The sequence below is a fragment of the Pleurodeles waltl genome, chromosome 1_2 (assembly GCF_031143425.1).
Source record: "Pleurodeles waltl isolate 20211129_DDA chromosome 1_2, aPleWal1.hap1.20221129, whole genome shotgun sequence".
In the NCBI taxonomy this organism is placed as follows: Eukaryota; Metazoa; Chordata; class Amphibia; order Caudata; family Salamandridae; genus Pleurodeles; species Pleurodeles waltl.
Window position 1 is genome coordinate 1,022,056,556 of NC_090437.1, and position 23,760 is coordinate 1,022,080,315.

The window sequence follows — 23,760 nt, forward strand, 5'->3', positions numbered from 1 at the left end:
TCTGTGAATTGGACTGGACGTTTCAAATGTGTATTAAAAATGGACAATTTGATTTCCTCAAAATTACTTATGTAGTTCTTATATGTACATTAATTGTTTTGAGAGGTGTGCCGCACACTGTATCAATGTATGTGTGGTTTTGCTTAAACCTGTAAGGGATGGGTGTGTTCCCTTGTGCTGGCACCCTTTTCTTCTTTTTCCTATGTTGCATCCTTTTGTGAATGGTTGAATTATTTTTGTGCCATTTATAATCCTGAGCGCCTGCACAACCCTAACTTCTCACCACATTAGCTTAAACTGTGTGATTTTATAAGCATTTTTAAAAGTTGACTGCTTAATGATTCCTATGGTGCGTAATTACGAACAGAAAGACTGCATTTATTAAAACTTGAAAAATCCATCTCCTATAAGTACTTAACCAATTTTGATAATCTTAGTTTATATAAAAAGCTGAAGTATTTTTATAAATTGGTCTCGAGCTATTCCTAAAAATGTGTGAGATGCATGATTGACACTGTGAGTGCAACAAATGCTTTGCAATTCTCCATAATTAGCCTAACTGTTCGACCATTCTACCTCAAAAAAACAGCATTAGATGATCTAGTTTGTCTCTGGAAAACCAAGGTATGGTTGGCCGGACCCCCTGCACAGTGTGCCTAGCTTTGCAAACTACATAGAGGGCCATCCTCCTACACATATACCTTACCCACATCCAGTAGGGCGGTGAGAGGGAAATCAAATTAAGGAAGATCCAGAGGGACAGTAAAAGGACCAATGAGGATGGGGGGGGGGTGGTTGGGGGTGGAGTGGGTGAGAAGGGGGGCAGTGGTGGGGTCAGGAGGAGGAGTGAAAGGGGGAAGGTCAAGTGAAGAACAAGTGTACATGTGCCTCTAATGTGGACGAGTTCATGACGACAGAGGAAATCGCTTGTGAGTGGAAGGGGAGTGCCCCTGTAGTTATGAAGTAGAGCCAGTGGACTCTTATGTAGTGAGGTGAAGTACCTGTGGTACAGTGCTAGGAGCATACACAGGGTGCCCACAATTTGTCAAACTGCAGGAGGGTGGACTCTCTTGAGCTTTTCCATCCCCAGTAGATCCCACAGTTCATGTAGCCAGTCTGTGCTTTGGTATATTATATGTGCACCAGTGAGCCAGGATCGCTTGTTTTACTGCACAGAGGGCAAGCGTGATGGCCTTCAGGATTTCAGGGGGTAGGTCTGGACATTGAGTGGGCCCATTAGGATGTAACTCAGGAAATGGGGGAGCTCTGTGTCAAAGTTATCATTAATATCATGTAGGACCTCGCCTCAATACTGGTGTGGCTTGGGACAGCACCATAGGAGATGGGCAAGTGTGCCAGACTCTCCTCTGGAGCGCCAACATCTGTCTGTCATACACTGTCTTCTTGCTGCCAATCTAACCTGGGTATAGTACCAGTGAGGGGCGAATTTGAGCATGGTTTCTTGGGCCGCAGAGGAACAGGTTCTGTGGAGGCTCTCCATCCATTCTTTGGGTGTAGAAGTGTGCTGAAGCTCTGCTGCCTGTGTGGTCTGAGCCGGGGATTTTTGCAGCTTCAGAGGTCTGGTCAAAAAGCCATACATGTCAGAGTAGTCACTAGTCACTGATTGATTAATTACAGATATTAGCAAATGTTATTTAAGTCCTGGTATAAAAACATGTTGCACTGTACTCTTAACTTACTCATCTACTAAATATTACGTGTTTTTGCCATAAAAAGTAATGCTGCTTGTAAAGCAAAATACTTCTCAGAATTTAAACACTTCAAGTTGGTCATAATAAAAGTAACCATGTTAAATAGGAATACTTTGAGTGGTTCTTAAATGGTTAACTCCCCATATCGCATCACCAATGTAGTGTCATACTACAGTCTGGAATCTCGTCCATATCTTGGTAATAAGTGAGACTAGTCCATCATCTCTCAGTTAAACTTTTTTTTAATCTAAATCACACTCCATGTGGGTGCCACCCCTGTTCATATGTAGTGAAGCAAGATTTAAAAAAAGAATGGCACCTCCTAGAAATTATCATCCTCTTCCAAGTTTCTGTAGTATAGATAGGGCAGTTGGCAGTTAGACAAGCTCATAAAGTTGCCTTCATTCTTATAAATTTAGTGGTGAAGTCTTCTCTACAGCATGGATGGCTTATACCTCAAATTGGTTTCCCTTGGTGCTAATCTGCTGTTAATCTTTCTTTGAAGCATACCTTTCTAAAGAGCTGTACCCCAGAACGTGTACTATCTCTAGCATTGTTTTTCTTGAGTGCTAAGTAACATTACCATTGAGTGGTGACCAGGAATTTCAAATAAAATACTCAAACCTATACTCTGACCATGACATTTCTTTTTTGGACTGTTTCAAACGTGTCTGTGAATGGCTTTTTCATCAGTTTGTTATATTTTACTACGTTTACTTCACTTGCTGCAAGGTAATGGAATGTTTCCTCCTCACCAATACTGAAATCCAGTTTACAGGTTTTGGATGATTTGAGTTTGACATTCTTAATGATATCTGTTAGAGTGGGTTATTGTTTTGGGAAGGGTGAACTCTTACCATCTTAAGAAACAAACCCTGGTTAAGTCTCCAGAGATGACTAAATAAAACCTTTCTCCCCACCCCTTGTAGCTGTGGCTCAAGCAGCAGTCAATTCCCCACAGAAATGCTGGTGTAGTTGAAGCAGTGCCAACATTACCAACAATGTTTAAGTGAAGAAAACACAGTAACATTCACAAGCCAGTTTACAAATATGGTGAAATATTTAATGAGCAAAAAGCCACCAAAACAATACAAATATGAAATGAGAGGCAAAACTCACAGGTAAAAGTGTTCACCTTTTTTGTCTTTTTTTTAATTTTTTTATTTTAAGGGACTTTAGGAAGTCAGTCCTCCAGTGGTCCAAGGTCCAAATCATAAGGCAACAAGACAGCCTCAAAAGTTCTCAATCCCTCACTGAAGCTGTTGTCTTCAAGCAGTACAAAGCTGAATTTTTTGTATACACCAATGCTTGGTTTAAGGTTTTACCTTTAAACTTAATCACTCTTTTGGTTCTCAAGTTGGTTAAGGTTGGAAGCCAAGCTGGGAACGGGGCTTCACAAAGCTTGGTGCCTTCTTCTTGAGGTCCAGTTACACTGCAAAAAAAAATCTAAGTGTGAGGGCTTCAGAATTCATTTTTTTTGTCTTTCGTCTGATGATTTTCAGTTGTCCCTCCTTCACGATCTAGTCCTGTCCCAGCGATAAGATATTTCTCTACATCTTCTCTTCCAAAGGTGCTTTTACTGGCTGGTGTCACTGTCTTTGATAATCCCAGTTTGGTTCTATTAAAGGACTACTACTGTATGCTCTGTGTAGTGTGTTGAGTTTTGTTTGTGTATTCAAAATTAAGGCCAAATGGAAAAGTCCATCTATATTTCTTTTTGTCTGGCCTAAGATTGTCTGTTTTAAGTCCAAATTGATGCTTGTGCTAAAAAGTTGCTGGTTCTCTGTCTTGAAATAAGGCACATTTAAAGATTTGATATTTTGTTTGATGGCATGTGTGGCTGTAGATACACATGCTCTGCATTATCCTGCCATCTGGTGTTGGGCTGGGAGTGTTGTAACTTGTTTTTCTTCGAGAACTGTTTTCGAGTCACAGGATAGATTGGCCCCTCCTCTGTGATATTGTGCACGGGTATTGAGTCCTTTGTTAGATTGTTTTTTCTCTGCTGTCTGGTTCGGATGTGTTTTTGCTCGCTCCGTATTCACTCACTCCGGTTCGAGAATCTCTTTCCGTCTGTTCTTTATATCGACTGTATTGTACTTCAAACGTGTTTCTTTCACCATAATCTTGATTTCCTTTATCAACTTGGGTCAAACTTCAACCGCGTACCCTTCGGGGCGGGCTTATCTACACGTAGCATGGAAGAACATGATACTCTGATGGAAAATAAACCGTTCAGATTCTGCCCTCTGTGCAATGCCAAATTTCCACACACAGATCACCATTGTAAAGAAATGGCTCCCTGTTGCAGTTACCCCCCACTTTTTGCCTGATACTGATGCTGACTTGACTGAGAAGTGTGCTGGGACCCTGCTAACCAGGCCCCAGCACCAGTGTTCCTTCACCTAAAATGTACCATTGTATCCACAATTGGCACACCCTGGCATTCAGATAAGTCCCTTGTAACTGGTACTTCTAGTACCAAGGGCCCTGATGCCAAGGAAGGTCTCTAAGGGCTGCAGCATGTCTTATGCCACCCTGGAGACCTCTTACTCAGCACAGACACACTGCTTGCCAGCTTGTGTGTGCTAGTGAGGACAAAACGAGTAAGTCGACATGGCACTCCCCTCAGGGTGCCATGCCAGCCTCTCACTGCCTATGCAGTATAGGTAAGACACCCCTCTAGCAGGCCTTACAGCCCTAAGGCAGGGTGCACTATACCATAGGTGAGGGTACCAGTGCATGAGCATGGTACCCCTACAGTGTCTAAACAAAACCTTAGACATTGTAAGTGCAGGGTAGCCATAAGAGTATATGGTCTGGGAGTCTGTCAAACACGAACTCCACAGCACCATAATGGCTACACTGAAAACTGGGAAGTTTGGTATCAAACTTCTCAGCACAATAAATGCACACTGATGCCAGTGTACATTTTATTGTAAAATACACCACAGAGGGCACCTTAGAGGTGCCCCCTGAAACTTAACCGACTGTCTGTGTAGGCTGACTAGTTCCAGCAGCCTGCCACACCAGAGACATGTTGCTGGCCCCCTGGGGAGAGTGCCTTTGTCACTCTGAGGCCAGTAACAAAGCCTGCACTGGGTGGAGATGCTAACACCTCCCCCAGGCAGGAACTGTGACACCTGCCGGTGAGCCTCAAAGGCTCACCCCTTTGTCACAGCCCAGCAGGGCACTCCAGCTTAGTGGAGTTGCCCGCCCCCTCCGGCCACGGCCCCCACTTTTGGCGGCAAGGCTGGAGGGAACAAAGAAAGCAACAAGGAGGAGTCACTGGCCAGTCAGGACAGCCCCTAAGGTGTCCTGAGCTGAAGTGACTCTAACTTTTAGAAATCCTCCATCTTGCAGATGGAGGATTCCCCCAATAGGGTTAGGATTGTGACCCCCTCCCCTTGGGAGGAGGCACAAAGAGGGTGTACCCACCCTCAGGGCTAGTAGCCATTGGCTACTAACCCCCCAGACCTAAACACGCCCTTAAATTTAGTATTTAAGGGCTACCCTGAACCCTAGAAAATTAGATTCCTGCAACTACAAGAAGAAGGACTGCCTAGCTGAAAAACCCCTGCAGAGGAAGACCAGAAGACAACTGCCTTGGCTCCAGAAACTCACCGGCCTGTCTCCTGCCTTCCAAAGATCCTGCTCCAGCGACGCCTTCCAAAGGGACCAGCGACCTCGACATCCTCTGAGGACTGCCCCTGCTTCGAAAAGACAAGAAACTCCCGAGGACAGCGGACCTGCTCCAAGAAAAGCTGCAACTTTGTTTCCAGCAGCTTTAAAGAACCCTGCAAGCTCCCCGCAAGAAGCGTGAGACTTGCAACACTGCACCCGGCGACCCCGACTCGGCTGGTGGCGATCCAACACCTCAGGAGGGACCCCAAGACTACTCTAAGACTGTGAGTACAAAAACCTGTCCCCCATGAGCCCCCACAGCGCCGCCTGCAGAGGGAATCCCGAGGCTTCCCCTGACCGCGACTCTTTGAATCCTAAGTCCCGACACCTGGGAGAGACCCTGCACCCGCAGCCCCCAGGACCCGAAGGACCGGACTTTCACTGGAGGAGTGACCCCCAGGAGTCCCTCTCCCTTGACCAAGTGGAGGTTTCCCCGAGGAACCCCCCCCTTGCCTGCCTGCAGCGCTGAAGAGATCCCTAGATCTCCCATTGACTTCCATTACAAACCAGACGCTTGTTTCTACACTGCACCCGGCCGCCCCCGCGCTGCTGAGGGTGAAATTTCTGTGTGGGCTTGTGTCCCCCCCGGTGCCCTACAAAACCCCCCTGGTCTGCCCTCCGAAGACGCGGGTACTTACCTGCAAGCAGACCGGAACCGGGGCACCCCCTTCTCTCCATTCTAGCCTATGTGTTTTGGGCACCACTTTGAACTCTGCACCTGACCGGCCCTGAGCTGCTGGTGTGGTGACTTTGGGGTTGCTCTGAACCCCCAACGGTGGGCTACCTTGGACCAAGAACTAAGCCCTGTAAGTGTCTTACTTACCTGGTTAACCTAACAAATACTTACCTCCCCTAGGAACTGTGAAAATTGCACTAAGTGTCCACTTTTAAAACAGCTATTTGTGAATAACTTGAAAAGTATTCATGCAATTTTGATGATTTGAAGTTCCTAAAGTACTTACCTGCAATACCTTTCGAATGAGATATTACATGTAGAATTTGAACCTGTGGTTCTTAAAATAAACTAAGAAAAGATATTTTTCTATATAAAAACCTATTGGCTGGATTTGTCTCTGAGTGTGTGTACCTCATTTATTGTCTGTGTATGTACAACAAATGCTTAACACTACTCCTTGGATAAGCCTACTGCTCGACCACACTACCACAAAATAGAGCATTAGTATTATCTATTTTTACCACTATTTTACCTCTAAGGGGAACCCTTGGACTCTTTGCATGCTATTCCTTACTTTGAAATAGCACATACAGAGCCAACTTCCTACAACCATCAAGTGTGTAATCTTTTTCTTTCCTCGGACCACATCGAAGCCACATGCAACACATGCTGATCGTTTAAGTCCAAGAAGACACTCTGGGACCAACTGGTTCGCAGGTGGAAATGACACACTCAACCCAAGAACACACCCCGGACATTTTTGGGGACGAACATGTCCAGGAGGAGGTGGAGCAAGAGGAGACTTTCTCGAGTCAAGACTCTGACTCAGACCTGCAATCAGATATTGAAAGCCAGCACATATCTTTGGTGCAAACCGTGAGTAATGTTGCCCCTCTTCCTTCCACAAAGACTTCCAAACCAGAGGTTGCCAAACCACCACTGCCCTCAGGTCATGGTCGGCCACAAACATGATTTCAGCACCGAAATTTAGAAAGACTATGGCGGAGTCTTACCTTTCAGCCTCTACAGTTTCAGCCAGAGTTATTGCCTGGAACTAACATCAACACCTCCAAACATTCCACCTCACTGACACAAAACGGTAGCAGAACACCTCACTCTTCAATCTCTACTGTTAAAAAGAGCAATAGAGCCTATTCCCATCCACTACCAAGTAATGGGAGTATACTCCCTCTACTTCCTCATTCCCAAAAAAGACAGCACTCTCAGGCCCATTTTGGCCCTCAGCTACTAATTCACTATATTCTCTCAGAACATTTTCACATGATCACCGTTCAAGACGTAATTCCTTTGCTACAAAAAGGTGACTTTAGAACTGAAAGATGCCTACTTTCACATGCCTATTCACCCTTGCACTCTTCACATTTCTACATTTTGTGGTGGTGGAGCAACACTAGGAGTTCAAAGTTCTGCCTTTTGGGGTTACAACCGCTCCCAGCCTATTCACCAAATGCCTAGCTGTGGTTGCAGCTCATCTCGGAAGACAACAGATACGTGTATTCCTTTATTTGGACGACTGGCTGATCAAAGCCAGCACTTTACACCAATGCCAATCACACACCCAAATCGCGGTAAACCTTCTCAACAAACTAGATTATACTATCAACACTCTGAAATTACACTTAAAACCGCTTCAAATTCAACTGTACCTAGGGGCTCTTCTGAACATTCATTTGAGGCTAGCTTACCCCAATCCAGCACGTGTTCACAACTTTCAACAATCTCGCATTTTCAGGACAATCACACTTACACAGTCAGGACATTAATGCAGCTTCTAGGAATAATGGTGACCTGCATTGCCATAGTCCCTCATGCCAGACTTCACATGCGTCTCCTACAGCAGTCTCCTTCGTCAATGGTCTCCACCTCTGGGTCATCTTCAAGATCTAGTGTTAGACCATCCAGCTTACCTCTCTACTATGGTGGAACTCCACCAACCTACTCAAAGGGCTGCCTTTTCAAGACCCTGTTCCTCAAATGGTCCTGGCCTCAAATGCTTCTCACATGTTGGGGCGCTCACCTCAACAGCCTCACATTTCAAGGATCGTGAGATCGCAGCCACCGGTCCATGCACATCAATGTTATGGAACTTCAGGGATGCCATGTAGTGCTGTAGATTCACATGCGCCCTCCCTACTCCATGGAGGCCTGTGGCAGTTCGAGTTATTCTATATTTGTACATAATTGTACATAGTTACTTATATGCGCATGGACATACTCTTTTCTATAATATTCTTATACTCTTTCTCACCCGCTTGCGGGAAAACAATCTAACATAGGACCCGATGCCCATGCGCAGTACCACTGAGAAGGAGGGGCTACTCTATCCTGTAACTCAAAGAAAAACAAGTTGCAACACTCCAAGCCCAGCACTAGATGGCAGGATAATGCAGAGCATATGAATCGACAGTACTTCATGCCGCAAACAGATGTCTACTGGTAAGTAGCATTTTCCTTTTCACTGTTGCTCCCCTAAGAGTTTTCTCTTTCACTTTGAAGCTGTGGAATTTTGTCACATCGCCTCACATCTTCTGCAGGCTACCCACCATTGGCTACATGAGTGAGCCATCTTGACGTGGCTCTGCGGGTAGCCATTGCACACCAGTAAGAGCGAAAGACCCATTGTAATTGTCCCAACGTATGAGACCTCACCTCCTTCCTGTAGGTCTTTGACACCGGGGTTCTTCTTTCTCAATTGAATTTTCAGATCTTCACCTTACATTTCAAAGTGGCTACATTAGCCTGGCTTTGAAGTTCATTTAAAATAGTTTCTTGTGAGGTGCTTGTCTCCTATAGTTGCTCTATTTCCTCTCCCATTTCAATAACTCTTGTACTATATCAATTTTGTTAGGTTTTGCTCCTAGTTTTGATATCGGGTTCTGGAGGCTTGCAGATATGCCAGATTTGATTTCACTTATTAATTCAGGTTTGAAAGCCGCCAGTCTGGCCATCCGGGTATTACCTCAAGAGTCCAGGTTTTTCTGTGTCGCTTCACCTGTCGGCACTTTGAGCTTTTAGCTGTAGCCGCCTGCCCAGATTTTGTCAGTGGTAAATTAGTGGATTATCCCTCACGGTCTGTGTACAGCTTTGGGTAGTCATAAGGCGCAAGGCTTTTGAAGTGAATAGATTGAATCCCTTGTCTCCGTACTGCTAAGCTGTTTCTTCTGGAGAGCCCCCTCCATGGGTCAAGTGTTTTAAGTCCTGGAATGAGGACTGCCCTTGAGAGGATCATTTCTTGCTTAAAGGAGGAAGCCGTCTATCCACTGATTCTTCATCATATAGCAAGACTGCTTTCTCTTGTGCAAGTTCATACCAAAAAATATACACACAAGAGTAACTATTTTATTTCAAGGTAAATCTTAAAGCAGACCCAGCCATTGAACTCAAAGTCCTGCATCATTAAATCTTTATTGATGGTCATAAAAGCTTGAATAATTCTGTGCTCTTGCGTAGACCGCAAAACACTTTTCCATATGTAGTTATTGTCCATGAATGTGAACAAACAATGCTGGTGTATCTGAGATGACTGTTTATTTTTTTTCATGTAGTCTTTCATTTTGAAAGTACATCACTTTCAAGACTGCATTGCAGCATCTTAGTTGCAAATATGGTTGGAAATGTCTCACTTGAAGGAAACGTAGGCCTATATTGAAACCTGTGGGGAAAAAAGCATCATGTCCCTTTAAAATTACAGAAGCTTGTCCTACTATGATGCAATGTACTGGCAGTTGCCTCACAGAGACAGTTTAAAAAAAAAAGAAAAACCTTCTGGATATTTTATAGTGCTCAACCATACCTAGTTGGATAGGTGAGCAGACTGTTTGACTTCAGTGAAACCTCCTAAAGTGCAGACTAGGATTACAAGTAACCCTTTTCTTCTGTCTCATAAGATCAGCTCATTGATAGACATAAATACTTGAATAGAGCAGCAAACTAATTGAAATTATAGGGACAGATTCGGCAGCAGGAGAAAAATATCTAAAACTTAGGGTAAGACTGCACATATCCTCTCTAAAACTCAAGGCAAATCAGTGCTGCTTTTCCCTCTAATATTTTCGTGAGTGTGTGTGTGTTTGTAAAAATCTCATTGCAGCAGCATGGAGCATGGTCTTGCAGAAACTTCATAGGGTGTGATTGAAAATTTGACCCTCAGACATTCAAATGTGCTCACCTCAGCACATAAGAGTGGACCTGCCAAAACTGGTTGGGCTTTAAGAGAAGGACTCATTCCGAACGGAAGTATTCAGGTTGATAACATAGCCATGTCCCGTTTAAAGCTAGGGAATGTCTATACCTAGACCTGGACTAGCATAATATGTTATGGATTGTAATTTTATTTTTTAATCCTTTTAGTTCTCATGAAGCTTCAGGGATTGATTCCTTATTTCAGTGTCCTCCAGAGAACTTTAAAACTTAAGTACTAGATCAAATCTCTGAAAAACATTTTGAGTTTGGTTATTTGAAACATGGAATGTACCAGAGTGCCCACTCTGCACAGAGGGACTGATTAATTTTGCATGTACATTTGTGAGATCAACAGCATTATTAATGCGGCTTGCTTCTGAAGCCACAAAAGGATCACAGTATTCATTTGAGTGTTTTATTTTCCTTTTTTTGTACATAGCAACAGTCACAACCAAAAGGTACAGATGCATATGCTGGATCTGATGAGTTCAATCACTATGGAGGGTGATGGTGTAACACAGGAGTTACTGGACGCGATTCTCATTAATCTCATCCCTGCACACAAGGTCTGTTTGTGCGATGAAAATGTTATTAGATAATGTTTCGATGTTGATTGCAACCATTGATGTCTTTTTTGGATTGCAATGAGCAACTTTAAATTGGAAACTGTTAATGAATTAATTTCTGTAGAGTGAAAGTTTTCTGTATTCATATGTGCATTACTTAGCCATCTAGTTGTTTTGTCTGTACAACTGTACAGGTTCCTGAACTTTTATCCTAACTCAGACAACTGTTCCAAAATGTATATTGTTTTAAATAAGCAGTTATCTGTTCAGCAGTGCTATCACCTAGCAATACACCTCATCGTGATTTCGGTTGTACTCACTGCCAATATAAATTGAGTTTCTTGTGATTAGGACAATGGCAGTTTTGCTTCTGGTATTGAAGTTCATAATCTAGAATTCCTAATCCACCTTGTGACACCAGGAATCGTTTGTGGCATGTGTGGCTATAGATATACATGCTTAGCATAAGCCTGCCACTTAAGGTTGGGCTCAGATGTGTGCTAGTTGTTTTTCTTTTGAGTCACAAGGTAGTGTGACTCCTCTTGCTGGTAATGTGTATTCAATGACTCCCTTATTAGATTGTTTTCTTCTGCTGTCTGATTCGGACATGTGCTCTTCTGCATTGGTTCGCCACAGTCGTCCTATACTTTTCTTGCTGTAGACCTACTTTCTGTTGGTATTGTTTTGATCATGTTTTCCTATCTCTTATTTGGTTCGATGCAAACTTTGTCTGGCCGTTTCACATCCTCCAGGCTGCTGCTTCCATTCTTAGGTGTTCCCCCTGCACCATGTCGACTCGGTGAACGCATTTTTGATTTTGTCCTCTGTCACGCCAAATACACTCAGACCGACCTTTACCAGATGTGTAATCTGTGCCCCTCCTCAGGCTGGCTTTGTCATACCCTCAAGTATGACAAAGCCAGCTGCGAGGCCGCTGCTCCTTTAGGTCAAAGAAGGCTCTTTGTGACCGCAGGGCTTGATGTCTTGAGGTGTCTCGAAGGAGCGTCAACAAAACACCAGACATCTTTGGACCCGAAGACATCTGGAAGAATTACAGTCACAAGTGTTGACTGCAGGTGAAGAAACCTTATGATGAAAGCTCCATCTCGGAGATTGAGATGCAAGATATCCCTCCAGTTCAGCCAGCTTTTAGGACTGTACCTCAACACCCAACACCGCAACATCAACCCCAGCAGACCACTCCAGAGGGTCTGCAGCCTATTCATGATGGACCTAAAAGCATAGCTGGGCCACCACTGCCTTCAGGCTATGGTCGGCACAGACCGTCTGTTTCTAAAGAGCCCAGCCCAAGCACAAAAAAAAACATAATTGAGGCTGCATGCTTCAGAGCTTATTGCTCCCACCTCGGAACTAAGCCGAGCCTTGGAGTTGAAACCTTCGGTGTGAAAACACCACCATCTGCATTGAAACCAGAACTTCGCCAATAAAACCCTTTGCATCGGAGCCAAAAACATTTACACCTTACAAAGCAGCGCATATGTTGGAGGCTGTGGAATCTGTGCTTCGGACTACAGGAGAAGATTGACTCTGTGCAAAAGCACATTATGATCCACCCTGATGCTTGACACATAATTACAAGACCCCCTAAACTGGTGCCCAGTCCTCCATAAGATAGCTTTCTTTCGAGGAGGCCTTGGATGCTCCAACTCCACCCAAGCACAGGAAGAAAATGGACAAGGCCAGAAGCCCTTTGCACATGAGCCCACCACCTTACACAGGCTGAACACCATACACTCTCACAATCTACTTCACTGGCTGTCCTTGCACCATATTCCCTGGAAGGGTCATTGCGTTCTTACATAGGGGGTAGAGATGTGAGGAAGGGGGACTTTTGAAATCCCACCACAAGATGTTTCCTGGGACACATGACACTGATGCACCAGCTGATACAGACCCTGATCTTTGCATTGTGAGAATCTCTTCCCCTGACGACATTACCACTTACCGTGATCTAACTGCAGAGCGGCCACCATCCATAAATGCAATTGCATTCAGAACCACAAGGGGCAAAGTTTTTTAAATTTTTTTATTTTATTTGAGACATTTCACTCCACACAACACTCGACAAAATACTTGCCTATGGTCAGGCACGCTCCACCATATCACTGACATTTTCAATGACCGGTTAGATCTAGGGTCATGATGCCAAAGGCTGATAAAGTATAAAGGTTGTCCTAATGGCCCTATGTATATCCGAGGTTAACTCCCGCCAGACTCTTTGGTTGTGCCAATAGTGCGTAAGCGAGTCAGTTCAGAAACATCATACGAGACACCTCCGCAAGACAAAGTAAAATGATTTGTGCAGCTGAAAAGAGAGTGGCCATCTAATCCGCCAATCACTGGCGGATCACACATTCTGTCTTCAGATATGACTGTGCTCACTAGGCTGAGATGGAGGAGATAATCTAATACCTCTCAGATTAGCATAAGAAAGAGGCATATTAAATTTCCTCTGAGGGCAAATTAATATCGAATACCACTGTAAGGAAATGCCTCCTTGGCATGGTTACCCCCTGACTTTTTGCCTTTGCTGATGCTATGTTTTGAATTGAAAGTGTGCTGAGGCCTGCTAACCAGGCCCCAGCACCAGTGTTCTTTCCCTAACCTGTACTTTTGTATCCACAATTGGCACACCCTGGCATCCAGATAAGTCCCTTGTAAATGGTACCCCTGGTACCAAGGGCCCTGATGCCAAGGAAGGTCTCTAAGGGCTGCAGCATGTCATATGCCACCCTGGAGACCCCTCACTCAGCACAGACACACTGCTTGCCAGCTTGTGTGTGCTGGTGAGAACAAAACGAGTAAGTCGACATGGCACTCCCCTCAGGGTGCCATGCCAGCCTCTCACTGCCTATGCAGGTGTAGATAAGTCACCCCTCTAGTAGGCCTTACAGCCCTAAGGCAGGGTGCACTATACCATAGGTGAGGGCACCAGTGCATGAGCACTGTGCCCCTACAGTGTCTAAGCAATACCTTAGACATTGTAAGTGCAGGGTAGCCATAACAGTATATGGTCTGGGAGTCTGTTTTACACGAACTCCACAGCACCATAATGGCTACACTGAAAACTGGGAAGTTTGGTATCAAACTTCTCAGCACAATAAATGCACACTGATGCCAGTGTACATTTTATTGTGAAATCCACCCCAGAGGGCACCTTAGAGGTGCCCCCTGAAACCTTAACCGACTATCTGTGTAGGCTGACTGGTTCCAGCAGCCTGCCACAACCGAGACATGTTGCTGGCCCCATGGGGAGAGTGCCTTTGTCACTCTGAGGCCAGTAACAAAGCCTGCACTGGGTGGAGATGCTAACACCTCCCCCAGGCAGGAGCTGTCACACCTGGCGGTGAGCCTCAAAGGCTCACCCCTTTGTGCCAGCACCGCAGGACACTCCAGCTAGTGGAGTTGCCCGCCCCCTCCGGCCCCGGCCCCCACTTTTGGCGGCAAGGCCGGAGAAAATAATGAGAATAACAAGGAGTCGTCACTGGCCAGTCAGGACCGCCCCTAAGGTGTCCTGAGCTGAAGTGACTCTAACTTTTAGAAATCCTCCATCTTGCAGATGGAGGATTCCCCAATAGGATTAGGGATGTGACCCCCTCCCCTTGGGAGGAGGCACAAAGAGGGTGTACCCACCCTCAGGGCTAGTAGCCATTGGCTACTAACCCCCCAGACCTAAACACACCCTTAAATTTAGTATTTAAGGGCTTCCCTGAACCTAAAACTTTAGATTCCTGAAACTACAAGAAGAAGACTGCCGAGCTGAAAAACCCCTGCAGAGGAAGAACAGAAGACACCAACTGCTTTGGCCCCAGACTTACCGGCCTGTCTCCTGCCTTCCAAAGAAACCTGCTCCAGCGACGCTTTCCAAGGGACCAGCGACCTCTGAATCCTCTGAGGACTGCCCTGCTTCAAGAAAGACAAGAAACTCCCGAGGACAGCGGCACTGCTCCAAAAGAACTGCAACTTTGTTACAGAGGAGCAGATTTAAAGACCCCTGCAAATCCCCGCAAGAAGCGTGAGACTTGCAACACTGCACCCGGCGACCCCGACTCGACTGGTGGAGAACCAACACCTCAGAGAGGACCCTCCGGCAACTCCGAGCCCGTGAGTAACCAAAGTTGTCCCCCCTGAGCCCCCACAGAGACGCCTGCAGAGGGAATCCCGAGGCTCCCCCTGACCGCGACTGCCTGAACTTAAAGTCCCGACGGCTGGAAAAGACCCTGCACCCGCAGCCCCCAGCACCTGAAGGATCGGAACTTCTGTGCAGGAGTGACCCCCAGGAGGCCCTCTCCCGTGCCCAGGTGGTGGCTACCCCGAGGAGCCCCCCCCCCTTGCCTGCCTGCACCGCTGAAGAGACCCCTTTGTCTCTCATTGAAAACCATTGAAAACCTGACGCGTGTTTGCACACTGCACCCGGCCGCCCCCGCGCTGCTGAGGGTGTACTTTTTGTGCTGACTTGTGTCCCCCCCGGTGCCCTACAAAACCCCCCTGGTCTGCCCTCCGAAGACGCGGGTACTTACCTGCTGGCAGACTTGGACCGGGGCATCCCCTTCACTCCATTGAAGCCTATGTGTTTTGGGCACCTCTTTGACCTCTGCACCTGACCGGCCCTGAGCTGCTGGTGTGGTAACTTTGGGGTTGCTCTGAACCCCCAACGGTGGGCTACCTTGGACCCAAAACTGAAACCTGTAAGTGATTTACTTACCTGTGAAAACTAACAATACTTTACCTCCCCCAGGAACTGTGAAAATTGCACTGTGTCCACTTTTAAAACAGCTATTTGTGTTTTATGTGAAAAGTATATATGCTACTGTAATTATTCAAAGTTCCTAAAGTACTTACCTGCAATACCTTTCAAATGAGATATTACATGTAGAAATTGAACCTGTGGTTCTTAAAATAAACTAAGAAAATATATTTTTCTATAACAAAACCTATTGGCTGGATTTGTCTCCGAGTGTGTGTTCCTCATTTATTGCCTGTGTGTATGTACAACAAATGCTTAACACTACTCCTTTGATAAGCCTACTGCTCGACCACACTACCACAAAATAGAGCATTAGTATTATCTCTTTTTGCCACTAACTTACCTCTAAGGGGAACCCTTGGACTCTGTGCATACTATTCCTTACTTTGAAATAGTGCATACAGAGCCAACTTCCTACACACCCCATCCTGATATATAAATACTGTTCAACAAAGACTGCAACTTTGTTTCCAGAGGAGCAGATTTAAAGACCCCTGCAATCTCCGCAAGAAGCGTGAGACTTGCAACACTGCACCCGGCGACCCCGACTCGACTGGTGAAGAAACAACGCTACAGGGAGGACCCCCAGGTGACTCCAAGACTGTGAGTAACCAAAGTTGTCCCCCCTGAGCCCCCACAGCGACGCCTGCAGAGGGAATCCCGAGGCTCCCCCTGACCGCGACTGTCTGACTCTGAAATTCCGACGCCTGGAAAAGACCCTGCACCCGCAGCCCCCAGGACCTGAAGGATCGGAACTCCAGTGCAGGAGTGACCCCCAGGAGGCCCTCTCCCTTGCCCAGGTGGTGGCTACCCCGAGGAGCCCCCCCCCTTGCCTGCCTGCAACGCTGAAGAGACCCCTTGGTCTCCCATTGATTCCTATTACAAACCCGACGCTGGTTTACACACTGCACCCGGCCGCCCCCGCGCTGCTGAGGGTGTACTTTTTGTGTGGACTTGTCCCCCCCGGTGCCCTACAAAACCCCCCTGGTCTGCCCTCCGATGACGCGGGTACTTACCTGCTGGCAGACTGGAACCGGGGCACCCCCTTCTCCATTGAAGCCTATGTGTTTTGGGCACCTCTTTGACCTCTGCACCTGACCGGCCCTGAGCTGCTGGTGTGGTGACTTTGGGGTTGCTCTGAACCCCCAACGGTGGGCTACCTTGGACCCCAATTTGAACCCCGTAGGTGGTTTACTTACCTGCAAGAACTAACATTAACTTACCTCCCCCAGGAACTGTGAAAATTGCACTAAGTGTCCACTTTTAAAATTGCTATATGTGTTTTATGTAAAAAGTATATATGCTATTCTGATTATTCAAAGTTCCTAGAGTACTTACCTGCAATACCTTTCAAATTAGATATTACCTGTAGAATGTGAACCTGTGGTTCTTCAAATAAACTAAGAAAATATATGTTCAATGGCATCTGTCGCTGTAGATACGCATGTTTTGCATAGCTCGCCATCTGGTGTTGGGCCGGAGTGTTACAAGTTGTTTTTCTTCGAAGAAGTCTTTCGAGTCACGGGACCGAGTGACTCCTCCTTTTGTCTCCATTGCGCATGGGCGTCGACTCCATCTTCGATTGTTTTTTTTCCGCCATCGGGTTCGGACGTGTTCCTGTCGCTCCGAGTTTCGGAACGGAAAGATAGCTAATTTCGGAAGATTTTTGTCGGTATTGTTGCGTTCGGGATCGGCGTAGTTAGATTCAACACCGCGTTGAAAGATCGAAGAGCTCCGGTGCCCTTCGGGGTAGTTTTTCGATCCCCCGTCTGGGCCTGGTCGGCCCGACCGCGTGCAGAAGAACGCCGATGGAACGGACCCCGTTCCGCTTCTGTCCCAAATGCCACAATAAATACCCCTATACAGACCAACACTTGGTCTGTAACCTGTGCCTGTCACCTGAGCACAGTGAAGACACCTGCGAGGCCTGTCGTGCGTTCCGGTCCCGAAAAACACTCCGAGACCGTCGAGCCAGAAGACTTCAGATGGCGTCCGCGCCGACAGCCCATCGAGGAACAAGAAGAGGAAGGAACCTTTTCGATCCACGAATCGGACTCCGAAGGATTCGACGATACACAAACCGTGAGTAAGACGTCGAAAACCACTCAGAAGAAGATTTACAAGGCCCAGGGGACGCCACTGCCACCAGGCCACGGCTTGACCCATAAATTCGGTGACCGACCGTCGGCACCGAAAAAGGCCCAAACAGTGCCGAGATCGTCCCACTCCGGTCGAGACACCGGCACGCAGCCTTCTCGGGACCGAGAAAGTGCTGGAGACGAGCATCGACACCGAGATACCGGTGTAGATACGGCTCGACGCCGAGACAGCGGCACCGGCGAAGATCGATGCCGAGAGGTTTCGGCCCCGAAAAAGAAAAAAGTCACCTCGGAGCCGAAAAAAGATGCAGACAGGGTTTCGGTGCCAAAACAAACTGCAACCGACCCAGTTTCAGGCTCTTATACAGAAGAGCAATCGCTAACCTCCCAAATGCGAAAGCATAGGTTAGAGGACGAGCTACAATCAACTGATGTAGACCATACGCAAAAGCGTATTTTCATACAGGAGGGGACAGGAAAAATAAGCACCCTTCCCCCTATTAGAAGAAAGAGAAGATTGGAGTTCCAAACTGAACAAACACCACAAACAAAGGTGGTGAAAAAGGTTACTCCACCACCCTCTCCTCCACCTGTAATTAACGTCTCACCAGCACAAACTCCATCACATTCCCCAGCTCACACCACCATGAGCCAGGGTGACCAAGATCAGGACGCATGGGACTTATACGACGCCCCAGTGTCAGATAACAGCCCGGAGGCATACCCTACGAAGCCATCTCCACCAGAGGACAGCACTGCGTATTCTCAAGTGGTGGCTAGAGCAGCACAATTTCACAATGTAAGCCTCCACTCAGAACAGGTCGAGGATGACTTTTTATTCAACACCCTCTCCTCCACCCACAGCTCCTACCAAAGCCTGCCTATGCTCCCTGGTATGCTCCGGCACGCAAAAGAAATCTTTAAGGAGCCGGTCAAAAGTAGGGCAATCACACCAAGAGTGGAAAAAAAGTATAAGGCGCCTCCTACAGACCCAGTTTTCATCACTACACAGCTGCCACCAGACTCTGTCGTCGTAGGAGCAGCTAGGAAAAGGGCCAACTCCCACACATCTGGAGATGCACCACCCCCAGATAAAGAAAGCCGCAAGTTCGATGCAGCTGGTAAGAGAGTCGCAGCACAAGCTGCAAACCAGTGGCGCATCGCTAACTCTCAGGCACTACTTGCGCGCTATGACAGAGCCCATTGGGATGAGATGCAACATCTCATTGAACATCTGCCCAAGGACCTACAAAAGAGGGCAAAACAAGTGGTTGAGGAGGGACAGAACATTTCAAACAACCAAATACGCTCCTCCATGGACGCTGCAGATACAGCTGCACGGACAATTAATACATCTGTAACTATCAGAAGGCATGCATGGCTACGAACGTCTGGATTTAAACCAGAGATTCAGCAAGCAGTTCTCAATATGCCTTTTAACGAAAAAGAACTGTTCGGTCCAGAAGTGGACACAGCGATTGAGAAACTCAAAAAGGACATGGACACTGCTAAAGCCATGGGCGCACTCTACTCCCCGCAGAGGGAATTACAGCACATTCCGTAAAACACCCTTTAGAGCGGGGTTTCGGGGTCAGGGCACACAAGCCAGCACCTCACAGGCAACACCGTCCAGTTACCAGGGACAGTACAGAGGAGGTTTTCGGGGACAATATAGAGGAGGGCAATTCCCTAGGAATAGGGGAAAATTTCAAAGCCCCAAAACCCCTACTACTAAGCAGTGACTCACATGTCACTCACCCCCTCCACACAACATCAGTGGGGGGAAGAATAGATCATTATTACAAAGCATGGGAGGAAATCACTACAGACACTTGGGTTCTAGCAATTATCCAACATGGTTATTGCATAGAATTTCTACAATTCCCTCCAAACATACCACCAAAAGCACAAAATTTGACAAAACATCATTCCAATCTCCTGGAGATAGAAGTGCAGGCACTATTGCAGAAGAATGCAATCGAATTAGTACCAAACACACAAATAAACACAGGAGTTTACTCACTGTACTTTCTGATCCCAAAGAAGGACAAAACGCTGAGACCAATCCTAGACCTCGGAATAGTAAACACATTCATCAAATCAGACCACTTTCACATGGTCACACTACAAGAAGTGTTACCATTGCTAAAACTACACGACTACATGACAACTTTAGACCTCAAAGACGCGTATTTCCATATACCAATACACCCATCGCACAGGAAATACCTAAGGTTTGTATTCAAAGGAATACATTACCAATTCAAGGTATTGCCTTTCAGATTAACAACCGCACCAAGAGTCTTTACCAAATGTCTAGCAGTAGTCGCTGCACACATCAGAAGGCAGCAAATACATGTGTTCCCATATCTAGACGACTGGCTAATCAAGGCCCATTCGTTAATAGAGTGCTCAAACCACACAAATCAGATCATACAAACCCTCTTCAAACTAGGGTTCACCGTCAACTTCACGAAATCCAACATTCTGCCGTGCAAGGTACAACAATACCTAGGAGCCATAATAGACTCAACAAAAGGAGTAGCCACTCCAAGTCCCCAAAGAATTCAAAATTTCAACAACATCATACAACGCATGTATCCAACACAAAAGATACAAGCAAAGATGATATTACAACTCCTAGGCATGATGTCTTCATGCATAGCCATTGTCCCAAACGCAAGACTGCACATGAGGCCCTTACAACAGTGCCTAGCATCACAGTGGTCACAAGCACAGGGTCATCTTCTAGATCTGGTGTTAATAGACCGCCAAACTTACCTCTCGCTTCTATGGTGGAACAACATAAATTTAAACAAAGGGCGGCCTTTCCAAGACCCAGTGCCACAATACGTAATAACAACAGATGCTTCCATGACAGGGTGGGGAGCACACCTCGATCAACACAGCATACAAGGACAATGGAACGTACATCAAACAATACTGCATATAAATCACCTAGAACTGCTAGCAGTTTTTCAAGCACTAAAAGCTTTCCAACCAATAATAGTTCACAAATACATTCTCGTCAAAACAGACAACATGACAACAATGTATTATCTAAACAAACAAGGGGGGACACACTCCACGCAGTTAAGCCTGCTAGCACAAAAAATTTGGCGTTGGGCAATTCACAACCAAATTCGCCTAATAGCACAATTTATACCAGGGATTCAGAATCAACTCGCAGACAATCTCTCTCGAGATCACCAACAGGTCCACGAATGGGAAATTCACCCCCAAATTCTGAACACCTATTTCAAACTCTGGGGAACACCTCAAATAGACTTGTTTGCGACGAAGGAGAACGCAAAATGCCAAAACTTCACATCCAGATACCCACACAACCAGTCCCAAGGCAATGCCCTATGGATGAACTGGTCAGGGATATTTGCTTACGCTTTTCCTCCTCTCCCTCTCCTTCCTTATCTGGTAAACAAACTCAGTCAAAACAAACTCAAGCTCATATTAATAGCACCAACTTGGGCAAGGCAACCCTGGTACACAACGCTGCCAGACCTATCAGTAGTACCCCACATCAAATTGCCCAACAGGCCAGATCTATTGACACAACACAACCAAAAGATCAGACACTCAGATCCAGCATCGCTGAATCTAGCAATTTGGCTCCTGAAATCCTAGAATTCGGGCACTTACAACTTACCCAAGAATGTATGGAAGTCATAAAGCAAGCCAGAAGGCCATCCACCAGGCACTGCTATGCAAGTAAATGGAAGAGGTTTGTTTGCTACTGCCATATTAATCAAATCCAACCATTACACACGACTCCAAAACATGTAGTGGGTTACTTGCTTCACTTACAAAAATCTAACCTGGCTTTCTCTTCCATTAAAATACACCTTGCAGCAATATCTGCATACCTGCAGACTACCTATTCAACTTCCCTATATAGGATACCAGTCATTAAAGCATTCATGGAGGGCCTTAAGAGAATTATACCACCAAGAACACAACCTGTTCCTTCATGGAACCTAAATGTTGTCCTAACTAGACTTATGGGTCCACCTTTTGAACCCATGCACTCCTGCGAAATACAGTTCCTAACCTGGAAGGTTGCATTTCTCATCGCCATTACTTCCCTAAGAAGAGTAAGCGAGATTCAGGCGTTTACAATACAAGAACCTTTTATACAACTACACAAGAATAAGGTCGTCCTAAGGACTAATCCTAAATTTTTACCAAAGGTTATTTCACCGTTCCATCTAAATCAAACAGTGGAACTTCCAGTGTTCTTTCCACAGCCAGATACCGTAGCTGAGAGGGCACTACATACATTAGATGTCAAAAGAGCATTAATGTATTACATTGACAGAACAAAGAACATCAGAAGGACTAAACAACTATTTATTGCATTTCAAAAACCTCATGCAGGAAACCCAATATCAAAACAAGGTATAGCCAGATGGATAGTTAAATGCATCCAAATCTGCTACCTTAAAGCTAAACGACAGCTGCCCATTACACCAAGGGCACACTCAACCAGAAAGAAAGGTGCTACCATGGCCTTTCTAGGAAACATCCCAATGCAAGAAATATGTAAGGCAGCCACATGGTCTACGCCTCACACTTTCACCAAGCACTACTGTGTAGACGTGTTATCCGCACAACAAGCCACAGTAGGTCAAGCCGTATTAAGAACATTGTTTCAGACTACTTCCACTCCTACAGGCTGAGCCACCGCTTTTGGGGAGATAACTGCTTACTAGTCTATGCAAAACATGCGTATCTACAGCGACAGATGCCATCGAACTGATAATGTCACTTACCCAGTGTACATCTGTTCGTGGCATCAGTTGCTGTAGATTCGCATGTGCCCACCCGCCTCCCCGGGAGCCTGTAGCAGTTCGGAAGTTACCTTCAACTATTTGTATATATATCATTTCAACCTTAAATAAGTACATACTTAGTCACTCCATTGCATGGGCACTATTACTACAATTCAACTCCTACCTCACCCTCTGCGGGGGAAAAACAATCGAAGATGGAGTCGACGCCCATGCGCAATGGAGACAAAAGGAGGAGTCACTCGGTCCCGTGACTCGAAAGACTTCTTCGAAGAAAAACAACTTGTAACACTCCGGCCCAACACCAGATGGCGAGCTATGCAAAACATGCGAATCTACAGCGACTGATGCCACGAACAGATGTACACTGGGTAAGTGACATTTTCATTTTCTATACAAAAACCTATTGGCCTGGAATTGGCTCCGAGTGTGTGTTCCTCATTTATTGCATGTATGTACAACAAATGCTTAACACTACTCTTTTGATAAGCCTACTGCTCGACCACACTACCACAAAATAGAGCATTAGTATTCTCTTTTTGCCACTATCTTACCTCTAAGGGGAACCCTTGGACTCTGTGCATGCTATTCTTTTAAATTATTCTATTCTTTAAATTTTACATGTAATACTTTAAATGAAAGGTATTGCAGGTAGGTACTTTAGGAACTTTGAATAATCACAATAGCATATATACTTTTCACATAAATCACATATAGCTATTTTAAAACTAGACACTGTGCAATTTTCACAGTTCCTAGGGGGAGTAAGAGTTTGTTGGTTCTTGCAGGTAAGTAAACCACCTATGGGGTTCAAGTTTGGGTCCAAGGTAGCCCACCGTTGGGGGTTCAGAGCAACCCCAAAGTTACCACACCAGCAGCTCAGGGCCGGTCAGGTGCAGAGTTCAAATTGTTGCCCAAAACGCATAAGCTTCAATGGAGAAGGGGGTGCCCCGGTTCCAGTCTGCCAGCAGGTAAGTACCCGCGTCTTCGGAGGGCAGACCAGGGGGGTTTTGTAGGGCACCGGGGGGGACACAAGTTAGCACAGAAAGTACACCCTCAGCAGCACGGGGCGGCCGGGTGCAGTGTGCAAACACACGTCGGGTTTCCAATGTAAATCAATGGGAGACCAAGGGGTCTCTTCAGCGATGCAGGCAAGGGGGGGGCTCCTCGGGGTAGCCACCACCTGGGCAAGGGAGAGGGCCTCCTGGGGGTCACTCCTGCACTGGAGTTCCGATCTTTCAGGTCCT

General features: G+C 46.1%; 1 protein-coding gene across 1 annotated transcript in view; it reads left to right on the plus strand.

Moving 5' to 3' along the window:
* Nucleotides 1-23,760, plus strand: part of PDS5A (PDS5 cohesin associated factor A) — an 831,005-nt gene that overhangs the window by 83,880 nt on the left and 723,365 nt on the right. Inside the window, exon 6 of the mRNA XM_069202018.1 lies at nucleotides 10,715-10,841. Coding sequence (XP_069058119.1) covers nucleotides 10,715-10,841 — 127 coding nt within the window. The remainder of the gene's footprint in view (nucleotides 1-10,714; nucleotides 10,842-23,760) is intronic.